The 21,070-nt window shown below is 45.5% G+C and overlaps 1 protein-coding gene across 1 annotated transcript; it reads right to left on the bottom strand.

The window, feature by feature from the left end:
* Positions 1 to 961: 961 nt before the first annotated feature.
* LOC110494635 (epithelial membrane protein 3) lies at positions 962 to 10,571 on the bottom strand. Its single transcript, XM_021569874.2, has 5 exons — positions 10,429 to 10,571; positions 4,249 to 4,365; positions 3,489 to 3,591; positions 2,090 to 2,230; positions 962 to 1,919 (listed from the first exon to the last, which is right to left on the bottom strand). The coding sequence occupies exons 2-5, from the start codon at positions 4,324 to 4,326 to the stop codon at positions 1,744 to 1,746; spliced, it is 498 nt and encodes a 165-aa protein (XP_021425549.2). The 5' UTR covers positions 4,327 to 4,365; positions 10,429 to 10,571; the 3' UTR covers positions 962 to 1,743.
* Between the last annotated feature and the right edge of the window lie 10,499 nt (positions 10,572 to 21,070).

Here is a 21,070-nt window from a genome sequence, read left to right as displayed (position 1 = left end):
AGGGAGGTGACCAAGAACCTGATGGTCACTCTGACAGAGCTCCAGAGTTCCTCTGTGGAGATGGGTGAAAATTCCAGAAGGACAACTATCTCTGCAGCAAATCACCAATCATGCCTTTATGGTAGAGTGGCCAGATGGAAGCCACTCCTCAGTAAAAGGCCATGAGAAACAAGATTCTCTGATTTGATGAAACCGAGATTGAGAGGACAGTCAGGGACTGGACTGCCTGCAGCCAGTCTGGAGAAACAAGAGAGGAACAATGAGACTCCATGTCATTGGGATCAACACACAGACACATTGAATAGGACTATACAGCCTATGACAGCTATGATAGAAGAGAGACACAACTCATGCTTCATATCCTCAAGCATGCCTGATTACCTCCAACTAGTTACAGATTATCTTATTTTCCCCTTCTTGTACAACCCCCCCCCCCCCCCCCCCCCCCCCACCTATATGCTCACATTGCCTCTCTTTCTAGTTGCCTCTCACTGCCTCTCTCACAGCCATGATCAGGTCACAAGCCTGTCTCCTCGAGATAATCTACACCGTTTGCCCTGAAGGGCACAGCTGACAACTTTCAAATCCCCATGTCAACTTGTGTTCCAACTTGTAGATTCTGTGTGGCTATATTATTCCACAATAAAGGCTTTTTGGGCGTCTCCCTAACAGAGTGTATGTAATATTTCCGTCCCTACTGTATCTATTATGTGGTGATGAAAGAGAACCTTTTCATTCATAGCTGTCTTCTGAGACTGTCCTCCAACCGGCCCAACCAGACGGCCAGGTCTGTAAGCCGCAGGAACAGGACTGGAGTCAGACTCCCACCGACTGACTGGTGTACACTTCTTGTCCTAGTAAAGCCTTCCTGGGGGGCAGACCTCTGTCTCCCCTGAAACCTGATTTTGACTCTCATCCAAGTTCCAACATCCATCCTCAAAATAATGTTATGAGATGTGGATTGTTACTGAGGGTAACTTTTATTTAGAGATTGATGCTATTTGACATGATCTACAGTATACAGTAAGATAATATAATGTGGTGGCCAACTATGACTGCCCCTTCACAGGAGTGTCTCTGAAATGTAAAGAACATATTTCTGGCACAGCCTACTGGGCTTATTATAGTGTGGCATACTGGAGCTCCACAATGGGAATGTGGTGTGGAGTATCACATATTAAGATAAACAATATTTCACAGGGGAATTGAACGCACGACAGCCACTCTCCAGTTAATTCCATGTCTTGAGGCATGTCTTGCTGATCACGAGGAAGATTTTATGCAAACAAATACTTTATCACAGAAATGACCGAATTAACCCAAACTGCAGCAATATTGCATACAGTAAAGAATAGTCTATAAAATGAAGACTCAATTTAAAGTATTTCACAGATACACAATACATATATACATTTAACACAGATAAAATAAAGACATCGTACATTGTGTCTCTGTTGTTCATTACACTTTAGAAAAAGAGTGCTATCTAGAACCTAAAAGGGTTCTTCAGCTGGCCCCATAGTAGAACCCTTTGAATAACTATTTTTGGTTCCAGGTAGAACCATTTTGGGTTCCATGTAGAACGTATTCCACAGAGGGTTCTAACTGGAACCAAAAAGGGTTATCCTATGGAGACAGCTGAAGATTCCTTTTGGAATCCTGTTTTTAAGAGTGTACAGTCAAGTGATAATAGACTAACAATACCAAGTAATACTGAATAATGCTGCTCATGTATGTCTTAGTTCACTGCCTCTTGCGCAGGTGAACATACAGGACTCCACTGAAGAGCAAGAGCGGTACACAGGACCAGGCCAGAATGAAACAGTAGCCAAAGTGGCCAATGCTCAGGTCTCTGGTGTCGTCCAGGATCTTCTTACGGTGGAATGTGAAGATCAGACAGGCGGCAAATGATGTGAAACCTGGTGGAGCAGAGCAGAAAGGGGACAGGGAGGGTAAATGCTCTTTAGAGAATAAATGTGTGTCAATAACAAACATGAACAGAGAACTTCTCTAGGTTAAAGATAAAACCTCACACACACATGAAAGAACTGGGTGTCATAAACTGGTCAATTCTTGTCCAGTACAGTACCTGCAAAAACCTGACAGAGGCCTGTGAAATAGAAGAGCCCTCCTTTAGACATGGTGAAGAGCTGACCCAGGAAGACCAGGAAGGAGATAGAGGAAAAGATCACTGAGAGGACAGTCAGGGACTGGACTGCCTGCAGCCAGTCTGGAGAAACAAGAGAGGAACAATGAGACTCCATGTCATTGGGATCAACACACAGACACATTGAATAGGACTATACAGCCTATAGGGAGGAGGTCAGACACCTGGCCATTTAGTATCAGGACAGCAACCTCTCTCTCAACGTGATCAAGACAAAGGAGATGATTATGGACTACAGGAGAAAGAGGACCGAGCACGCCCCCATTCTCATCAACGGGGCTGCAGTGGAGCAGGTTGAGAGCTTCAAGTTCCTTGGTGTCCACATCACCAACAAACTAACATGGTCCAAGCACACCAAGACAGTCGTGAAGAGGGCACGACAAAACATATTCCCCCTCAGGAGACTGAAAAGATTTGGCAGGGATTCTCAGACCTCTATACCAGGCGGTGTCAGAGGACGGCCCAAAGACTCCAGCCACCCTAGTCATAGACTGTTTTCTCGGCTACCGCACGACAAGCGGTACCAAAGCTCCAAGTCTAGGTCCAAGAGGCTTCTGAACAGCTTCCACCCCCAAGCCATAAGACTCCTGAACACCTAATCAAATGGCTACCCAGACTATTTGCATTGCCCCCCCCCCCTCTTTTACACTGCTGCTACTCTCCGTTGTCACCATCTATGCATAGTCACTTTAATAACTCTACCTACATGTACATATTACCTCAACTAACCGGTGCCCGCGCACATTGACTCTGTACCAGTACCACCCTGTATATAATCTCACTATTGTCATTTTACTGCTGCTCTTTAATTACGTGTTACTTTTATTTCTTATTCTTATCCATATTTTTTAAAACTGTATTGTTGGTTAGGGGCTCGTAAGTAAGCATGTGCGTGCATGTGACTAATCAAATTTGATTTGATTTATTGAAAATAAAACCACATGACCATATACAGTGGGGCAAAAAAGTATTTAGTCAGCCACCAATTGTGCAAGTTCTGCCACTTAAAAAGATGAGAGAGGCCTGTAATTTTCATCATAGGTACACTTCAACTATGACAGACAAAATGAGAAAAAAAATCCAGAAAATCACATTGTAGGATTTTTTATGAATTTATTTGCAAATAATGGTGGAAAATAAGTATTTGGTCATCTACAAACAAGCAAGATTTCTGGCTCTCACAGACCTGTAACTTTACAGACTCAATGCCTGTATAGGCATAAACAGACAGAATAATCCAAGGTTATAAAAAGAGAGATCCTCAATCTAAGTAGACTAGATACGTATCATTAAAAAAAACATAATTTTCCACTTGATTTACCATTTTCGTTAGAGGCAGCACACAGCCAGTTTCCCGTTGCGTTGTCGTGAATGCAGTTAGACCAGAGGTCTGTGATTTCAGCATCGGACCAAATCCACCAGAACTAGAGAGAGACAGGTTACATTCAGCTGGCAGGTTCTGTGTGCATGGCAATCTGACCAAACCCACCAGAACTAGAGAGAGACAGGTCACATTCAGGTGGCAGGGTCTGTGTGCATGGCAATCTGACCAAATCCACCAGAACTAGAGAGAAACAGGTTACATTCAGCTGGCAGGATCTGTGTGCATTTGCAATCTGACCAAATCCACCAGAACTAGAGCGAGACAGGTTACATTCAGCTGGCAGGTTCTGTGTGCATGGCAATCTGACCAAACCCACCAGAACTAGAGAGAGACAGGTTACATTCAGCTGGCAGGTTCTGTGTGCATGGCAATCTGACAAAACCATAAAACTGGGTCCCCACTGTGGGATTCCACCAGAGCTTTCGAAGTAATAAAATATCCATAAATCTAATTCCTGCATATTTTAGGTCACGCTGGGGTTTTCTTAAAGCACCATAGTGCCATCAGTATGTTGATATTCAACATGGTTGTGGTTTCTCTTCTCAGACTTTGATACGTCATTGTAAAGGCCGTCATTGTAAATAAGAATTTGTTCTTAACTGACTTGCATAGTTAAATAAAGGTTCAATAAAATAAAAATAAGTCAGGAAAGGGAGTGCCACAGAGACAGATTGGCTAACAGTGGAGAGTGTCTCACCTTCTCCATGGTGGCGATGAACAGCATGGCCAGAGTGAAAAGATGAAGCACAGTCACAGACATGAGCAGAAAAACCATGATGGCTGGGAGCTTCCACTGAGGCCACACTCAGGTGTCCTGGACACAGACAGAGTTTTGAGACAGTGGAAAGGTGGTCTCTCTCTCTCTCTCTCTCTCTCTCTCTCTCTCTCTCTCTCTCTCTCTCTCTCTCTCTCTCTCTCTCTCTCTCTCTCTCTCTCTCTCTCTCTCTCTCTCTCTCTCTCTCTCTCTCTCTCTCTCTCTCTCTCTCTCTCTCTCTCTCTCTCTCTCTCTCTCTCTCTCTCTCTCTCTCTCTCTCTCTCTCTCTCTCTCTCTCTCTCTCTCTCTCTCTCTCTCTCTCTCTCTCTCTCTCTCTCTCTCTCTCTCTCATTTAAATCAGACTAGAAACATGTATGTAGACATCTGTTTCTTTCCTGTGAGTCTTTGCACATGTATACAGAAGTCTTCTTTAGCTCAGTTGGTAGAGCATAGTGTTTTCAACACCAGTATTGTGGGTTTGATATCCACTGTGGCCACCCACATGGAAAATGTTTTCAAGTCACTTTGGCTAAAAGCATCTGCTAAATGGCATTTATTATTATGTTATATTCAGTTCCAGAATAGGGCAGACTGCACTGTCTTCTCCTGTCTAAATCTAAGCAACTCAATTTTCCTTGTGTGAAACAACAAGAGTGAGATTTGAATCCATTAGATGGATAATGAGTATTCTAAAAATGTATGTGTCTCGTCACATTCTTCTGTCATGTTGTCTTGTCTCTGTCCTTTCCCTTCACCCTGTCTCCCTCTGCTGGTCGTTGTTATGTTACCTTTTCTCCCCCTCTTTTCCCCAGCTGTGCCTTGTCTCCTCCTAATTACCCATTCACCCCGTTCCCCACCTGTTCCCTTTTTCCCTCTGATTAGGTCCCTATATCTGTCTCTGTTTCTGCTCCTGTCCTTGTCGGATTCTTGTTTGTTTGTTTATGTGTCTCATGCCTGAACCAGACTATCATCGTGTGTGCTGCAACCTTGTCCTGTCCTGTCGGAATCTACCTGTCCATCTGAGCCCACGTATGTTCGTCATTAAAGTACTCTGTTTGTTAATTCGCTTTTGGGTCCTCATTCACGCACCATAACAGAAGAATCCGACCAAGAATGGACCCAGCGACTTCGGATCCTCTCCACTCAGCCGTCGAGATCCAGGGAGCGATGCTAGGCAGACACAAGCAGGAATTGTCTGCTGCTCGACATGCCGTTGAGACCCTGGCCACCCAAGTCTCCAACCTCACAGAACAGGTTCACCATCTCCGCCTCGATCCACCGGCCACTTCCAGGGCTTTCGAATCTCCGGAGCCCAGAATCAATAACCCGCCGTGTTACTCTGGGGAGCCCACTGAATGCCGCTCGTTCCTCACCCAGTGTGATATTGTGTTTTCTCTCCAGCCCAACACTTACTCCAGGAGCACTGCTCGTGTCGCCTACGTCATATCTCTCCTTATTGGACGGGCTCGTGAGTGGGGCACGGCAATCTGGGAGGCAAGGGCTGAGTGTATTAACCAGTATCAAGACTTTAAGGAGGAGATGATACGGGTTTTTGATCGATCTGTTTTTGGGGAGGAGGCTTCCAGGGCCCTGTCTTCCCTATGTCAAGGCAATCGATCCATAACAGACTACTCTATTGAGTTTCGCACTCTTGCTGTCTCCAGTGGCTGGAACGAGCCGGCCTTGCTCGCTCGTCTTCTGGAGGGTTTCCGCGCAGAGGTAAAGGATGAGATTCTCTCCCGGGAGGTTCCTTCCAGCGTGGATTCCTTGATTGAACTCGCTATTCGCATTGAGCGACGGGTTGATCTTCGTCACCGAGCTCGTGGAAAGGAGCTTGCGCTCTCCGTCGCCTCCCTCTCCGCATCACTACCATCTTCCTCTGCCGGCTCGGGTGCTGAGCCCATGCAGCTGGGAGGTATCCGCATCTCGACTAAGGAGAGGGAACGGAGAATCACCAACCGCCTCTGTCTCTATTGCGGTTCCGCTGGTCATTTTGCCACTTCATGTCCAGTAAAAGGCCAGAGCTCGTCAGTAAGCGGAGGGCTACTGGTGAGCGCTACTACTCCTGTCTCTCCTTCAAGATCCTGCACTACCTTGTCGGTCCATCTACGCTGGACCGGTTCGTCAGCTTCCTGCAGTGCCTTAATAGACTCTGGGGCGGAGGGCTGTTTTATGGACGAGACCTGGGCTCGGGAACATGACATTCCTCTCAGACAGTTAAAGGAGCCCACGGCCTTGTTCGCCCTGGATGGTAGTCCTCTCCCCAGGATTCAGCGTGAGACGCTACCTTTAACCCTCACTGTTTCTGGTAATCATAGTGAAACCATTTCTTTTTTAATTTTTCGTTCACCTTTTACACCTGTTGTTTTGGGCCATCCCTGGCTAGTTTGTCATAATCCTTCCATTAATTGGTCTAGTAATTCTATCCTCTCCTGGAACGTCTCTTGTCATGTGAAATGTTTAATGTCTGCTATCCCTCCTGTTTCCTCTGTCTCTTCTTCACAGGAGGAGCCTGGTGATTTGACAGGGGTGCCGGAGGAATATCACGATCTGCGCACGGTGTTCAGTCGGTCCAGGGCCACCTCTCTTCCTCCACACCGGTCGTATGATTGTAGTATTGATCTCCTTCCGGGAACCACCCCCCCCCGGGGTAGACTATACTCTCTGTCGGCTCCCGAACGTAAGGCTCTCGAAGATTATTTGTCTGTAGCTCTTGACGCCGGTACCATTGTCCCCTCCTCCTCTCCCGCCGGAGCGGGGTTTTTTTTTGTCAAGAAGAAGGACGGGTCTCTGCGCCCCTGCATAGATTATCGAGGGCTGAATGACATAACAGTGAAGAATCGTTATCCGCTTCCTCTTATGTCTTCAGCCTTCGAGATCCTGCAGGGAGCCAGGTTTTTCACTAAGTTGGACCTTCGTAACGCTTACCATCTCGTGCGCATCAGGGAGGGGGACGAGTGGAAGACGGCGTTTAACACTCCGTTAGGGCACTTTGAATACCGGGTTCTTCCTTTCGGCCTCGCTAACGCTCCAGCTGTCTTTCAGGCATTAGTCAATGATGTCCTGAGAGACATGCTGAACATCTTTGTTTTCGTTTACCTTGACGATATCCTGATTTTTTCACCGTCACTCCAGATTCATGTTCAGCACGTTCGACGTGTCCTCCAGCGCCTTTTAGAGAATTGTCTTTTCGTGAAGGCTGAGAAGTGCACTTTTCATGCCTCCTCCGTCACATTTCTCGGTTCTGTTATTTCCGCTGAAGGCATTAAGATGGATCCCGCTAAGGTCCAAGCTGTCATTGATTGGCCCGTCCCTAAGTCACGCGTCGAGCTGCAGCGCTTTCTCGGCTTCGCGAACTTCTATCGTCGTTTCATCCGTAATTTCGGTCAGGTGGCAGCTCCTCTCACAGCCCTTACTTCTGTCAAGACGTGCTTTAAGTGGTCCGTTTCCGCCCAGGGAGCTTTTGATCTCCTCAAGAATCGTTTTACATCCGCTCCTATCCTTGTTACACCTGACGTCTCTAGACAGTTCGTTGTCGAGGTTGACGCGTCAGAGGTGGGAGTGGGAGCCATCCTTTCTCAGCGCTCCCTCTCTGACGACAAGGTCCACCCATGCGCGTATTTTTCTCATCGCCTGTCGCCGTCGGAACGTAACTATGATGTGGGTAACCGCGAACTGCTCGCCATCCGGTTAGCCCTAGGCGAATGGCGACAGTGGTTGGAGGGGGCGACCGTTCCTTTTGTCGTTTGGACTGACCATAGGAACCTTGAGTACATCCGTTCTGCCAAACGACTTAATGCGCGTCAGGCGCGTTGGGCGCTGTTTTTCGCTCGTTTCGAGTTCGTGATTTCTTATCGTCCGGGCTCTAAGAACACCAAGCCTGATGCTTTGTCTCGTCTCTTCAGTTCTTCAGTAGCCTCCACTGACCCCGAGGGGATTCTCCCTGAGGGGCGTGTTGTCGGGTTGACTGTCTGGGGAATTGAGAGGCAGGTAAAGCAAGCACTCACTCAAACTCCGTCGCCGCGCGCTTGTCCTAGGAACCTTCTTTTCGTTCCCGTTCCTACTCGTCTGGCCGTTCTTCAGTGGGCTCACTCTGCCAAGTTAGCCGGTCACCCTGGCGTTCGGGGTACGCTTGCTTCCATTCGCCAGCGTTTCTGGTGGCCCACCCGGGAGCATGACACGCGTCGTTTCGTGGCTGCTTGTTCGGTCTGCGCGCAGACTAAGTCCGGTAACTCTCCTCCTGCCGGCCGTCTCAGGCCGCTTCCTATTCCCTCTCGACCGTGGTCTCACATCGCCTTAGATTTTGTCACCGGACTGCCTTCGTCAGCGGGGAAGACTGTTATTCTTACGGTTGTCGATAGGTTCTCTAAGGCGGCTCATTTCATTCCCCTTGCTAAGCTTCCTTCTGCTAAAGAGACGGCACAAATCATCATCGAGAATGTTTTCAGAATTCATGGCCTTCCGTCAGACGTCGTTTCGGACAGAGGTCCGCAATTCACGTCTCAATTTTGGAGGGAGTTTTGCCGTTTGATTGGGGCTTCCGTCAGTCTCTCTTCCGGCTTTCACCCCCAGTCTAACGGTCAAGCAGAACGGGCCAATCAGACTATTGGTCGCATCTTACGCAGTCTTTCTTTTCGCAACCCTGCGTCTTGGTCAGAACAGCTCCCCTGGGCAGAATACGCCCACAACTCGCTTCCTTCGTCTGCGACCGGGCTATCTCCTTTTCAGAGTAGCCTCGGGTACCAGCCTCCGTTGTTCTCATCTCAGTTCGCCGAGTCCAGCGTCCCCTCCGCTCAGGCTTTTGTCCAACGTTGCGAGCGCACCTGGAAGAGGGTCAGGTCTGCACTTTGCCGTTATAGGGCGCAGACTGTGAGAGCTGCTAATAAGCGTAGAACGAAGAGCCCTAGATATTGTCGCGGTCAGAGAGTTTGGCTCTCCACTCAGAACCTTCCCCTTAAGACGGCTTCTCGCAAGTTGACCCCGCGGTTCATTGGTCCATTCCGTATCTCTCAAATCATTAACCCTGTCGCAGTGCGACTTCTTCTGCCGCGATATCTTCGTCGCGTCCACCCGGTCTTCCATGTCTCCTGTGTCAAGCCCGTTCTTCGCGCCCCCGCTCGTCTTCCCCCCCCCCCCCCCCATCCTTGTCGAGGGCGCACCCATCTACAGGGTCCGTAGGATTTTGGACATGCGTCCTCGGGGCCGTGGTCATCAGTACCTAGTAGATTGGGAGGGGTACGGTCCTGAGGAGAGGAGTTGGGTTCCCTCTCGGGACGTGCTGGACCGTGCGCTGATCGATGATTTCCTCCGTTGCCGCCAGGCTTCCTCCTCGAGTGCGCCAGGAGGCGCTCGGTGAGTGGGGGGGTACTGTCATGTTGTCTTGTCTCTGTCCTTTCCCTTCACCCTGTCTCCCTCTGCTGGTCGTTGTTATGTTACCTTTTCTCCCCCTCTTTTCCCCAGCTGTGCCTTGTCTCCTCCTAATTACCCATTCACCCCGTTCCCCACCTGTTCCCTTTTTCCCTCTGATTAGGTCCCTATATCTGTCTCTGTTTCTGCTCCTGTCCTTGTCGGATTCTTGTTTGTTTGTTTATGTGTCTCATGCCTGAACCAGACTATCATCGTGTGTGCTGCAACCTTGTCCTGTCCTGTCGGAATCTACCTGTCCATCTGAGCCCACGTATGTTCGTCATTAAAGTACTCTGTTTGTTAATTCGCTTTTGGGTCCTCATTCACGCACCATAACATCTTCATCTGGTTTGCATTAGGCTTTTTCACAGATGAGAAAACTGTACTGTTTGTGGTACCTGGTACTAAAAGGAGCAAACATGAGGACTGAGCATAGTATGAGGGAGAGTGACAACAAAATATATTGACTCTAACAACACTCTAGATTGAGAATAACAAAACATGTATATTTAATTAGTTACTTTTACTGATTCTCAAATAATCTATTTCAATACACACATAATAATGTTGGTATACTGTATGGCATATTTGACTTGAATTCCATACACACTGTTCATTTCAAACCACAACAAATATTTAAATCCTCTAGATAACATTGTAACCAAAGCTTAATGAAAAGTTACAAGGACTTTTCCCGTCTTTGATATTGTGACTTACCTTAAATTTCAGTTCCTGGGGAACTATGACTGGTTCTGTAACCCTCAGTACCCCTCTCTCCTCTGCCGCCCCTGCTTTTCTCACAGACGCCAGTCCTCCCCTTTACTCTTCCTCTACTCCCACACTATCTCCAAAGCTGAGATAAAGACAGGGGTTGGAATGCAGAGTGGGATATAGGGGGAGTTCTCAACATCTATTTCCTCTACCCTCACCCAGTCTACAGTCTGGACAACAGACAAAACGTACTACTGACTACTCACTGGACTGGACCCACCCAAAGTCACAAACACAGTCAACCACATGAAAAAGGATATGTTGTAAAAATTACACTTGAAATCTGCATGATATATATACAGTCCATCTGGGAATCATTAATACCTCATTTTAGACCAGATCCATAACCCTGCAGAAAACTTTCCCACCTGGACAAAAGGAACACCTACGTTAGAATGCTGTTCATTGACTACAGTGTTCAACACCGTAGTGCCCTCAAATCTCAAGCTAAGGACCCTGGGACTAAACACCCCCCTCTGCAACTGGATACTGGACTTCCTCATCGGCTGATGTACATCGGCTGATGTAAAAACGGCTTTTTAAATACATTTGATAGATTGATTGATTCCTGACGGGCCGCCCCCAGGTGGTATGAGTAGGCAACATCACGTCTGCCATGCTGATCCTCAACACGGGGCCCCGTGCTTATTGCCCTTCTGTACTCCCTGTTAACCCATGACTGCATAGCCAAGCATTTCTCCAACACCATAATTAAGTTTGCCGGTCCACAACGGTGGTAGGCCTGATCACCGACAACAATGAGACAGCCTGTAGGGAGGAGGTCAGAGACCTGGAAGTGTGGTGCCAGGACAACAACCTCTCCCTCAAAGTGATCAAGACAAAGGAGAGGATCATGGAGTACAGGAAAAGGAGGGTCAAGCATGCCCCCATTCTCATCGACGGGGCTGGAGTGGAGCAGGTTGAGAGCTTGAAGTTCCTTGGTGTCCACATCATCAACAAACTATCATGGTCCAAACACACCAAGACAGTCGTGAAGAGGGCATGACAACCCCTATTCCCCCTCAGGAGACTGAAAATATTTGGCTGCACCATCGAAAGCATCCTGACTGGTAGCATCACCGCCTGGTATGGCAACTGCTCAGCCGCAAGGCGCTACAGAGGGTAGTGCGTACGGTCCAGTACATCACTGGGGCCAAGCTTCCTGACATCCAGGACTTCTATACCAGGCGTTGTCAGAGGAAGGCCCTAAAAGACTCCAGCCACCCTAGTCATAGACTGTTCTCTCTGCTACTGCACAACAAGCGGTACCGCGGCACAAGTCTTCTTAACAGCTTCTACCACCAAGCCATAAGACAGCTAATCAGATGGTTACCCGGAATAATTGCATTGACCCCCCCACCCACCTTTCTTTATACCGCTGCTACTCGCTGTTTATTATCTATTACATACATTACATGTACATATTCCCTCAGTTACCTCAACTAACCTTTACCACTGTACATTGACTCAGTACTGGTACCCCCTGCATATAGCCTCGTAATTGTTGTTTTATTGTTTTTTATTTATTTATTCCTTTTTCTCCCCAGTTGGCAGTTACAGTCTTGCTGCCTCGCTACAACTCCCCTACGGACTCAGGAGAGGTGAAGGTCGAGAGGCATGCATCCTCCGAGATATGACCCTGCCAAGCCGCACTGCTTGCTTAACCCGGAAGCCAGCCACACCAATGTGTTGGAGGAAACACCTTCCAGCTGGTGACCGGAAGACAGCTTGCAGGCACCCGGCCCGCCACAAGGAGTTGCTAGAGCGATTGTGCACCGCCACAATTGTGCACCTCCACATGGGTCTCCCGGTCACGGCCGGCTTTGACACAGCATGAGATTGAACCCAGGTCTATAGTGACGCCTCAAGAACTATTTAGTAAATATTTTCCTTAACTCTTATTTTTCTTGAAACTGCATTGTTGGTTAAGGGCTTGTAAGCATTTCACGGTAAGGTTGTATTCAGCGCATGTGACAAATAAAACTTGATTTGAGCAGCTGTAACTGTCAACTTTGGTTCTTGAGGTTTTTGCCTGCCCATTGCCGCTGAGGTTACTTTCCTCTTCATTGCTACTTTTGAGATTTCAGATTCTATCTAAAGTGCTGTTATGATTTTTATGCTCCACTCTGGTCTTAATCTTAGTGATCAGGGAGTGGTACCCACTGCCAAGTAGTTTGGCTTCCCCTGTCAGGTCTCCAAAAGTCTTTGGGTACCGCGTTACAATGGATTTTTGCAATTTCACTGCATACAGCCTTGTTGGTATTGGGGCAGTTCTCACGCATGGCGTCACCAGTCTCCATCACCATCTGCCGCCTATCTGCCACCGCAACCCTACTTCGCTGGGCAATGGCCTGCTTGAGGCTGGAGGGCATCTTCTGTCGAGGTACAGTTGAAGTTGGAAGTTTACATACACTTAGGTTGGAGTCACTAAAACTCGTTTTTCAACCACTCTACAAATTTCTTGTTAACAAACTATAGATTTGGCAAGTCGGTTAGGACATCTACTTTGTGCATGACACAAGTCATTTTTCCAATAATTGTTTACAGAGATATTATTTCACTTATAATTCACTGCATCACAATTCCAGTGGGTTAGAAGTGTACATACACTAAGTTCACTATGCCTTTAAACAGCTTGGAAAATTCCAGAAAATGTCATGGCTTTAGAAGCTTCTGATAGGCTAATTGACATCATTTGAGTCAATTGGAGGTGTACCTGTGGATGTATTTGAAGGCCTACCTTCAATCTCAGTGCCTCTTTGCTTGACATCATGGGAACATCAAAAGAGGACCTCAAAAAGACCTCCACAAGTCTGGTTCATCCTTGGGAGCAATTTCCAAATGCATGAAGGTACCACGTTCATCTGTACAAACAATAGTATGCAAGTATAAACACCATGGGACCACGCAGCCGTCATACTGCTCAGGAAGGAGACGCGTTCTGTCTCCTAGAAATGAATGTACTTTGATGCGAAAAGTGCAAATCAATCCCAGAACAACAGCAAAGGACCTTGTGACGATGCTGGAGGAAACCGGTACAAAAGTATTTTTATCCACAGTAAAACGAGTCCTATATCGACATAACCTGGATGGCCGAACAGCAAGGAAGAAGCCACTGCTCCAAAACCGCCATAAAAAAAAGCCAGACTATGGTTTTCAACTGCTGCGGTTCGCAACTGTACTTTTTGGAGAAATGTCCTCTGGTCTGATGAAACAAAAATACAACTGTTTGTCCATAAAGACCATTGTCATGTTTGGAGGAAAAAGGGGGAGGCTTGCAAGCTGAAGAACACCATCCCAACCGTGAAGCACAGGGGTGGCAGCATCATGTTGTGGGGGTGCTTTGCTGCAGGAGGACTGGTGCACGTCACAAAATAGATGGCTTCACGAGGAAGAAAAATTATGTGGATATATTGAAGCAACATCTCAAGACATTAGTCAGGAAGTTAAAGCTTGGTCGCAAATTGGTCTACCAAATGGACAATGACCCCAAGCATACTTCCAAAGTTGTGGCAAAATGGCTCAAGGACAATAAAGTCAAGGTATTGGAGTGGCCATCACAAAGCCCTGACCTCAATGCAATAGAATGGGCCAAAATTCACCCAACTTATTGTGGAAAACTTGTGGAAGGCTACCTGAAATGTTTGACCCAAGTTAAACAATTAAAAGGCAATGCTACCAAATACTAATTGAGTGTATGTAAACTTATGACCCACTGGGAATGTGATAAATCATAAATCATTCTCTTCACTATTATTCTGACATTTCACATTCTTAAAATAAAGTGGTGATCCTAACTGGCCTAAGAACAGGGAATTTTTACTAGGATTAAATGTCAGGAATTGTGAAAAACTCAATGTAAATGTATTTGGCTAAGGTGTATGTAAACTTCTGACTTCAACTGTACATGGAGGTCGCTGACCCACCTTTGTTTTTGTAGGAATGGAAAGAGGCCGGGCTTGGAGGGGACAGCCATTCACTCACACCACTGACTGACTTGGGAAGCAGAGGGATTGATGAGCAACCACTACAATCTTTAAAAAAAGAAAAGATAAAACAATGTAGGCATATATTACAATGTGTAAGAAATATACTCCAGCATTTTGGATTTGAGATCAGATTTATTTGACGGTAGATATTAGGGTGGTATGTTCTTACACTCATTAACACATTGTTCAAAGGTAAAAAACAAATCACAATGCAGATGATTTAATCCTATTCAGTTATCAACGAAATAATAACGTCTACTGCAGCCTGCATTTATTCCACACACAGAAAGGTCTTCAATTTCCCCAGATATTGTTTCACTCACAAAAGGAGTAAAAATGTTATTCTCCTGACACTTATGCCACAACATTGTACAATAAAAATTTGCTAATAATATTTCATCTTTCCGCCGGCTACGCATGTTTGTCAAGCGACAGATCATTAGAAAATACAATGACAAACAAACTATTCACAGATACAGAACCATTCAGCCTGTCCAGTCTTCATTTGTCTTGAAAAAAAAAATACAAAGACAAAACTCTGTCAGGCTATGCGCTGCGCCATCACAGCACAAGAGGACAAACAATTTACAGAACCATTTTAATATTTTTGACATTTCTGTCCTGTGCTGCCACCGCCATGCTTCATTGTAGGGACGGTTGGTGCCAGGTTTCCTCAAGACATGGCGCTTGCCATTCAGGCCAAAGAGTTCAATCTTGGTTTCATCAGACCAAAGAATAATGTTTCTCATGGTCTGAAAGTCTTTAAGTGCCATTTTGGCAAACTCCAACCGGGCTGTCATGTGCCTTTTACTGAGGAGTGGCTTCCGTCTGGTCATTCTACCACAAAGGCATGATTGGTGGAGTGTTGAAGAGATGATTGTCCTTCTGGAAGGTTCTCCCATCTCCACAGAGGAACTGTAGTGCTCTGTCAGAGTGACCATTGGGTGCTTGGTCACCTCCCTGACCAAGGCCTTTCTCCCCCGATTGCTCAGTTTGGCCCGGGGGCCCGCTATAGGAAGAGTCTTGGTGGTTCCAAACATCTTCCATTTAAGGATGATGGAGGACACTGTGTTCGTGGGGATCTTCAATGCTGCAGACATTTTTTGGTACCCTTCGCCAGATCTGTTCTTTAACACAATCCTGTCTCTGAGCTCTACGGACAATTCCTTCGACCTCATGGCTTGGTTTGACTTGAACTGCTGGATACTCATTGAAGCGGAGGAAGTTAGCTCCATTATCTCATGTCTCATCTTTCCTCTCCAATTAGCTTCAGGCACATTGCGAGTGTTGTGTAAGAAGACCGGGTGCTTCGCTCATCTTTTGCAGAAGGGTAACTGCTGCTGGTCTGGTTCTGAGAGGAAGTAATTCCTCCCACAGTTCCCTCTGCTCATGGTCCCTCGGAGTGTTGTTGTGTGGTGTTCTCTGCCTTGACTTTTAGCTCACGTCATAGTCGACTCGACGATGGGGGGGGGGGAGTCTAACGGAGTGGATGAACCACAACTTGAGGAGGATCTTCTCTGGAGATTGGCATCCTTGGGCTTTAACAATTATTGTGTCCGGCTCGTAAGGACCATGAGAAATATGGGTTGGTTACAAAATCGAAGGACTATTAAAATAGATAGAAAACTCGGGTGTTGGTTTTAAGGCCGGTAGTACCACTACAGCATTGTCCATCCTGAGCAACGAGGAGGCAGTATTTCCAGTTTAGAGGGTTTTAATCCTTAAGAGTCTACTGACGCAGCCATGCTTCAATCTAAGTAGCATAACAAAAATATCCCCATCAAAATCCGTCAGTTTAAGCTAGACATTTCATGGGCTGCGTCTCAATCCCCCGATATCCTCCTATGGCGTCCTTCCCATCTTTTTTTATTTTATTTATTGATTTACTTAACCTTTATTTAACCAGGTAGACTAGTTGAGACATTTGTACTAGCCTACCTAATGTACTTTCATAGTTCTCATTTAGAACTGCGACCTGGATGGAAATCTGCGGTGGAAGGTGGCAGAGCTACAGCAATGTTTATCAGACCATGAAACATCCCGAAAATCAGTCTTCTCATGAAAACGTCTGTAGCGTCCAAACGGTTTGGTCTACAAACTATTGTGACCACTCTAAGGTTTGCTCTACAACCCCCACAAGTGTCCCGGGACTCGTCTGAAGGTAACGTATACAAACTAATGAAAGTATGGAGGTAGTTTTGTGCCAACAAAAATAGGCGTTAAATATGTGTCCAAAAATCCAAAAATATTTGTTATATATTTGATATAGCACACACAAAAACTTTTCCTTATGATTTATGACTGTCTTTTTGGCCATTTATGAATGTGTTATTCAGTATGTTTCTATGGGTTATGGTAGTAAAGGCCAAATGGTATGACAATCTTCAAACAATTCCATATGTTAGCTCTTGAGATCTTTAGGCAGTTACATCTTATGCAAACAATAAAAATGTCAGTCAGCAAGGATATTGTCTACAAGGGGAAAAAGGTAGCAGGAGTTAAACAGGTGGTGCTCATCAGGATGGAAAGCAATGTTATCAGACTTCTGCCTTGCCATGCTAGGGGTCCTACACAAACCCTGAACTCTCTGGAATAGAGACTACTGATTGGCTAATATAAGAATGACTGGCGTGACTTTGGCCAATAAGAAAACCAAAGGTGATTAGAGTCTGAAAAATAGTAGACAAAGCTGTCTGACTTAACCAACATTATCAGATGACCTCTCAATCTCATCACTATCAAACAACCTTTCAGTACGATCACTTGTTGTAACACTGGGTGTGTTGTCACTCACTGGGTCCCATTAGCATTCATAGGTGACAAAATGATTGTGTCTTACTACCTCTTCAGATATCGTCTAGCTGCTCTCCACAGGGCTTGATAAACTTGACATTGGTTGTGCTCTGTGTTAATTACCGTAGGCTACACATACAAATAAGGCAATCAATCTGGTGAAGCTGTTAGACGACGTCTCGAACGGGTTGACAAGATACCTTTTTGGCAACACTTCTTGCAATGTAAATTACAAAACATCATTTGGCAACCTAGCCCTATAAATAAAACGTCAAATTCATGAAATGAATATAAAAACCTTGACATTTGGATATTGTCTTATCCATATATACTATGTAAAACATATTTATAAAACACTATCCAAAGGTAAAAGTGAAAAAGTATTGTTAATATCATGAATTTGGCATCTTATTTATAGGGCTAATGGTAACTAGTTCTAAACTCAATGTCACGGTCGTCATATAGGAGACCAAGACGCAGCGTGATATGAATACATTCTTCTTTTAATAAAGAAAGAACACTAAACAAACAACTGCTATATCAAACGAGTGCTGACATGCAACTACACATAGACAATAACCCACAAAACCAAAGTGGAAAATGGCAACCTAAATAGGATCCCCAATCAGAGACAACGATAAACAGCTGCCTCTGATTGGGAACCAATTCAGGCCACCATAGACCTACATATACCTAGACATACCAAAACCCCATAGATATACAACCCTAGACAGGTCAAAAACACACATACCCACCCTCGTCACAACCTGATCTGACCAAAATAATACATAAAACATAGATAACTAAGGTCAGGGAGTGACACTCAATCATGAAGGAATCAATCATGAATTAATGAATTAATGAATGATAGTATACAATTCATTGAATATAGCCTACATAAACTCAACCTCACTCTAAATGTACTTTCACATAGCTTGTGGAAAACAAGTTAGAGGAGTTAGTTACAACTACTCAATGTTATAAAGTAGGGCATAACTAGTACAAATGAGTAAGGATGCTGAACAGTATCCATATGTGTTGACACATGCTCAGCAGAAACAAACGCAGCTTCTTTCTAAAACTAAGCAGGGTACATAGAGGTAGGCATCTGAATGGTGGACTCATTCTCACCCCTCATATAACAGGAGTCACTGTTTAATCTGGTATTGTTGGACTGTGGCTTCAGATTTGATTTCAATACAGGTATCTGTTTATTTAAGTTGATGTCATGACGTTGATTCAAACATACCATTTTACTATCAACATTGAAACAAGGTCAAATAAAATGTCTAATAAAATATGAAATTCAACATCATTTCAACCACCCAATGTACAGTATATTGAATATAGGAGGAAATAGATGTTGATTAAACAGTGAGAATATGCTAAAATGTGAAGAAAATGTGATGTGGAACTGATGTTGCATGTTCAACATATTTACCACATGACATGAATTGTGTTGCAATTTCTATGATTGACAGTGAATGAGACCATCTGTGCACTGACCTGTGGTATACCAAAACAGACAACGGACAAATAACTGCAATTATGTAACACTTCAAATGAACAATAAAATAGAATAGAGAAATGTATAATGTTTTCAAATAAGTTTTAAGGAGAAAGGAGTCAGCGAATGGCTTATAAAAAACGTCCATTTTAAAAATGTTGGGTTGTCTTGGGAGTCGTCATCCCCTGCCTCGTAGAGTGATGGTTCCTACAGTAGGCTGAGGTCTGCCAACACCTTTTGTATTCAGTCATGTTTGAACTAAAAACCCATGGACTGCTCAACGTGATGAGTGGCTCTGGAATGCAATGAATTGAATGCAATATTGTTGCGTCGAGGAACAATAATGTTTGGGGTGGCAGGTAGTCTAGTGCTTAGAGCGTTGGGCCAGTAACCAAAAGGTTGCTAGATCAAATCCCCGAGCTGAACAAGGTAAAAAAATCTGTAGTTCTGCCCCTGAACAAGGCAGTTAACCCAACTGCACCTAGGCAGTCATTGTAAATAAGAATTTGTTCTTAACTGACTTGCCTAGTTATTTAAAAATCAAGTTTGTTCCAGAAATTTCTGAGGAAGTAAATCACTTCTAAGATTTGGGACTAAACAGTAATATTCCAGTAGTTTTGAATTGTTCTGCCCATCAAGGAAGATGATGTCACTGTTTCTTTCAGAAAAATGTATTTCTTCTTCATTCCATTCTAGTGGTCTAGTCTAGTACCTTTCACAAATGTTACATGGATATCACCTATAGTTGGTCCATGTTGTTATAGTGAATTTGCTAAATCAGGGTGTCATAGACACTGGTAAGACCATGGAGAAATAAGACATTCAGGACCACCAGTTTGCCTGTCTGTCACTAAATTGTTAATTGATTCCACTCTATCCCTGCAAGGGGAAAGGAAAGGGGATACCATCTCGCTGCAAGGGGAAAGGAAAGGGGATACCATCTCGCTGCAAGGGGAAAGGAAAGGCGATACCATCTCGCTGCAAGGGGAAAGGAAAGGGGATACCATCTCCCTGCAAGGGGAAAGGAAAGGCGATACCATCTCGCTGCAAGGGGAAAGGAAAGGGGATACCATCTCCCTGCAAGGGGAAAGGAAAGGGGATACCATCTCCCTGCAAGGGGAAAGGAAAGGGGATACTATCTCCCTGCAAGGGGAAAGGAAAGGGGATACTATCTCCCTGCAAGGGGAAAGGAAAGGGGATACCATCTCCCTGCAAGGGGAAAGGAAAGGGGATACCATCTCCCTGCAAGGGGAAAGGAAAGGGGATACCATCTCCCTGCAAGGGGAAAGGAAAGGGGATACCATCTCCCTGCAAGGGGAAAGGAAAGGGGATACTATCTCCCTGCAAGGGGAAAGGAAAGGGGATACTATCTCCCTGCAAGGGGAAAGGAAAGGGGATACTATCTCCCTGCAAGGGGAAAGGAAAGGGGATACTATCTCGCTGCAAGGGGAAAGGAAAGGGGATACCTAGTCAGTTGCACAACTGAATATATTCAACCAAAATGTGTTTTCCACATTTAACCCTCTGAATAAGAAAGGTGTGGGGGGCTGCATTGAACGATATACATGTCATTGGTGTCAAGGGAGCAGTTGTTATTGGGGGTTAACTGCCCTGCTCAAGGGCAGAACGGCAGATATTTATACTTTGCTGGCTCAGTTATTGTTCCACTTAACCACTAGGCTACCTGCCACCCTCGCGTGGCCAGAACCCATGGAAGAGGGTCTTTGGACTCTGCAAGGCAGCTCAGAGCTAATAAGCGTTGACTTTTGCTTCTGTATGCTTCTGTATGTGTGGGCCCCTGCGGTTGCCCTCTAATTTCTGTGCCTGCTGCATCCTCTTCTTTCATCCTGTTCTCCTGTCTGAACCAAATGCATGTGTTGCACGTGTGATTCCTGACCATTTTTTAAAAATGTAATGTACCCAGGTGTCTGTTTACTCTGTTTTAACGCCCTTTAACTTTCACCTTTCTCATCTTGGGGAAAAGTTAATGTGACCTGACTCCAGCCGTCGGTCAAATGGCGGATCTCTCCGTTGTCCATGGCAGTGATCTTTCAAATGATTCAAATCAGAGAATTATTAGTCAAAATGTCTACTCCTGTAGACATAAATGATCGATTCCTCTCCATGTTCAGTGGTGTGGTGTGATCTCCTCCTCTCCCCAGGTTGAGCTGAGGCGGGGGTCAGGGCTCCAGGAGGAGCGGGAGTGGGCCCATCTAGAGAGAGACCTGGAAGAGGTGCCTCGCTGCCTGGACATGGACAACAGAGAGATCCGCCATTTGACCGACGGCTGGAGTCAGGT

This window comes from Oncorhynchus mykiss, chromosome 17 (genome assembly GCF_013265735.2).
Source record: "Oncorhynchus mykiss isolate Arlee chromosome 17, USDA_OmykA_1.1, whole genome shotgun sequence".
Taxonomy (NCBI): domain Eukaryota; kingdom Metazoa; phylum Chordata; class Actinopteri; order Salmoniformes; family Salmonidae; genus Oncorhynchus; species Oncorhynchus mykiss.
Note: the sequence above shows the minus strand (reverse complement) of the source record. Positions and strands in the feature narration are given on the sequence as shown.